The 3,887-nt window shown below is 42.3% G+C and overlaps 1 protein-coding gene across 1 annotated transcript; it reads left to right on the top strand.

Annotated features, from left to right (window-relative positions):
• The first annotated feature begins 1,089 nt into the window (after window positions 1–1,089).
• On the top strand, window positions 1,090–2,826 carry LOC119638328. Its single transcript, XM_038035061.1, has 2 exons — window positions 1,090–1,245; window positions 1,966–2,826. The coding sequence occupies exons 1-2, from the start codon at window positions 1,090–1,092 to the stop codon at window positions 2,824–2,826; spliced, it is 1,017 nt and encodes a 338-aa protein (XP_037890989.1).
• Window positions 2,827–3,887: the final 1,061 nt, after the last annotated feature.

Here is a 3,887-nt window from a genome sequence, read left to right on the forward strand (position 1 = left end):
AAAAAGAGTAGAAAGAGAGTATTTGAGTTAAGCAGTCGAAAGTATTGCCAAAAATAATTTGTAAATAATTCTACATTAAAAGAAATATAATTGTAAAGAAAAAGAACTTTGAAGTGTATTTCTCTTGATCAAAATATCTACGATCTAGTGATACGGACTGTATCTCATAAAAGCGATTAGAAGAGATTAGAAGAACTCAAAGTGGAGCAGCTCAAACAAGAGCTGGGAAAAAGAAGCCTTCGTACAACCGGTACTAAAGCTGAATTGAAAAAAAGACTGGTCGAACAGCTAGAAAAAGGCGGACTGGACCCATCGATACTTGAATTCGAATATAATACCGAGGGAAAGGAGCAAGCCGACAACTTGGTAGCTGCAGAAAATGCAGCTACAGCAGGGGTAAAACATAGCAAAGAAAAAGGCGAAGATAGTACAAGTATGTCAAGCATTATGCAGTTTTTACAACAATGGCAACAACAAAATCAACAACAAACGGAACGGATAGAATCAAAAATTGGCGAGCAAATACAGGAAAATCAACAACAAATGCAACAACAACTGCAACAACAAATGAAACAAATGCAACAACAAATGCAGCAACAAACGGAAAATCAACAACAAACGCGACAAAAACTGCAACAACAAACGCAACAAATGCAACAACAAACGGAAAATCAACAACAAATGCAACAACAAACGGAACAAATGCAACAACAAATGCAGCAAAAAATGCAACAACAAACGGAACAGATAGAATCAAGAATTGACGAAAAAATACAGGAAAAACAACAACAAATGCAACAACAGACGGAACAGATAGAATCAAAAATCGACGAGAAAATACAAGAAAATCAACGCATCCTGAAAACACATATAGACGAAACACACGTGCAATTGAATGCCAGAATAACTGCACAGGAAGAGAATGCAGACGCCTTCAAAAAGGAAATAAAAACCTTAAAAAAAGAAGTGGCTAAACTACAAACTAACGACATAACCACCAGCTCTATCAAAGTAAAAACACCCGTATTTGACGGCACCGCTAACTTCGACGCATTCAAGCTACAATTTGGTATTGTTGCAACAAAAAATATGTGGGATGATGAAGATAAAGCAGTCGCCTTAGTAACTTCCTTAAGAGGAGCAGCAATGGAAATTATCCAGATAATCCCGGAAGGAAAAAGAACGGAATTCGCGGAAATTATGGATGCCTTCGAAAGGAAATATGGTAGCAAACATGTGAAGAAGGTAAGCCATCTAGAGTTGTCTTCGCGCTACCAGAAACTGAATGAAAGGATCCAAGATTACGCTACCGATATCGAACGCCTGGCCAATCTCGCTTATATCGGAATGCCCAACGACGTGCTGGAATGATTAAAAATCGACGCTTTTGTTAGAGGACTTCGTGACGCGGAGCTTAAAAGAGCTATATGGACATCACCTAAAACGACGTTCACGGAAACGCTTGGCTTCGCACTTACACAAGAAGCAGCTAGTGTGCTATGGACACCAAGCATGAAGGTGAGACGCACGGAAGTTACCAGCGAGAACGATAATTTGGATGTGTTCTGCGCGGCGTGTCGACAAGTCCCGCGCAGTAATAAGCAAGTGTGGGGTTCAAGAACACGCAAGTGTTATGTTTGCCAAAAACCGGGGCATTTTGCACGGAAATGCCGATTAAAGCACAAAACAGCACACTCCACGTCACCTACACGGAATTTTAGTGAAGGTGCCAGCGAAATATCCAACAAACAGACGTTAAACTAAAAAGAGTCAGCACAGCAGGGCAACGGCTGACTCAAAAATTTAGTAGCCCTATCGTCATTATTACTCAGGCAAAAAGAAGTAATAGCAGCCTAACGATCGATGGGAAGATCCAGGGCTGTGAACACATCATCACGGTGGACACTGGTGCTTCGCATTCAATTATCAACACTACAATCGTCAAAGAAAAATTTGACCCGTTAGTGGGAGCACGATTCCGAACGGCAACTGGTGAGGAAGCTGAATAGCAGAAACATTTCGATTAGCGACGTTTCAATGAAGCATGAATTTCTGGTGGCAGATATAATGGACGAAGTAATATTGGGGATGGATTTTATGGCAAAACATGGCTTCGTACTGGATATGAAAAGGCAAGTGTTACAATACGCTAATGTGACTTTGCCGTTGACTGTAAGATACGACAGACAAGCCGAAGTGTTACAAGTTGTAGTACAACGACAACAGAAGATCCCTCCAAATTCCGAAGCAATAGAGTGGGCCGCGGCTACCGAGGAGCTAAGGCTAAACAAGACATGGGTTGTCGAGCCGAGTAAAGAACATACGAAAGAAAACATTATCATTGGAAAACCGGTTGTATCACCAGTCAACAATTTAATACCAGTACGGCTATTAAACCCGACCAGCGTTACAACAAAAATTCACAAAGGGGACATTATAGTACAATGCCAAAAAGCCGAATATGTAGTAGATCATCAAGCCGAAACTCCGAAAACACGCCCAACGGTATCCCCAGAGGCTGAAATTCTCATAAAAGGATGGACTAGCAATCTGGATGAGCAGCAGAAGAAATATGCCAAAAAGTTTTTGCTGGAAAATTGGTCCATCTTTGCTGACGGTACGAATTTAAATGGCCGTACTAATGCAGCGAAGCATATAATTAACACTGTAGGAGCTGATCCGATTCGGCAACGGCCTAGAAGAATTCTACTGGCAAAAAGAGGAGAAGTGGCGGACTTAATCGAAGACATGCAAGAGCAGAAAGTTATCGAACCATCGAATAGCCCTTGGTGTTCGCCAGTAGTCCTTGTTAAAAAAAAAGATTGATCTACCAGATTTTGTGTGGATTACAGGAAGCTGAACGAAGTAACCAAGAGAGATAGCTACCCTTTGCCTAGGATCGATGACACCCTAGACACCTTGTCAGGTTCGCAATGGTTCTCAACCTTAGATTTGAAGTGTGGGTACTGGCAGGTGGAGGTCGCCGAACATGACAAGGAAAAGACCGCATTCTCCGCTGGCGAGGGTTTATATCAGTTTACTGTAATGCCGTTTGGATTATGCAACGCGCCAGCCACATTCGAGCGCCTAATGGACTGCGTGCTAAAAGGGTTGCACTGGAAGACATGCCTGGTGTATCTGGATGACATCATTGTCATGGATAAAAATTTCAAGGAACACCTAGAAAATCTGGCAAATGGTTTTCACAGATTACAGACAGCATGTTTAAAACTGAGTATCGAAAAATGTATGTTCTTTGGGAAGGAAGTGACATATCTTGGGCACAAGATCTCCACGACTGGAATTCATACGGATGAAGAAAAAATCCGAGCAGTAAAAGAATGGCCACGACCAAACAATTTGCACAAAGTTCGCAGTTTCCTAGGACTATGTACATACTACCGCAGATTCGTCCCCAGGTTCGCCACGGTTGCTAGCGGACTGCATGACCTTACGAAGAAAAATCAACCCTTTACATGGGGTGAATCCCAAGAACACGCGTTCAGGCAGTTAAAAGAGCTGTTATGCGCAGCACCCATTCTAGTTTATCCAGTACCGGAAGAGAAATTCATACTGGATACCGATGCAAGCGCAGAAGGCTTGGGCAGTGTGCTCTCCCAGCAAATTGACGGTAACGAAAAAGTCATAGCATATTACAGCAAGCAAGAACTGCTGGCAATAACGCAATCGATCAAGCACTTCCACAAATATCTGTATGGGCAACAATTTCACCTAAGGACAGATAATGCTGCTCTGCGATGGTTACTCAACTTCAAAGAACCAGAAGGACAGCTAGCAAGGTGGATTGAAAAACTGCAAACCTATCAATTCTCGATTTCACACCGGAGCGGCAAATCGCATGGCAATGCCGATGCTATGTCCAGACG

Source organism: Glossina fuscipes, unplaced genomic scaffold, assembly GCF_014805625.2.
Source record: "Glossina fuscipes isolate IAEA_lab_2018 unplaced genomic scaffold, Yale_Gfus_2 87, whole genome shotgun sequence".
NCBI lineage: Eukaryota > Metazoa > Arthropoda > Insecta > Diptera > Glossinidae > Glossina > Glossina fuscipes.

What these genes read in the sequence shown, in the direction of transcription:
- LOC119638328 (XM_038035061.1), top strand. Translation starts at nt 1,090, where the DNA reads ATGTGGGATGATGAAGATAAAGCAGTCGCCTTAGTAACTTCCTTAAGA. An exon ending in GTAGCAAACATGTGAAGAAG is followed by an intron (nt 1,246 to 1,965) that starts GTAAGCCATCTA and finishes TTGACCCGTTAG; the next exon opens with TGGGAGCACGATTCCGAACG.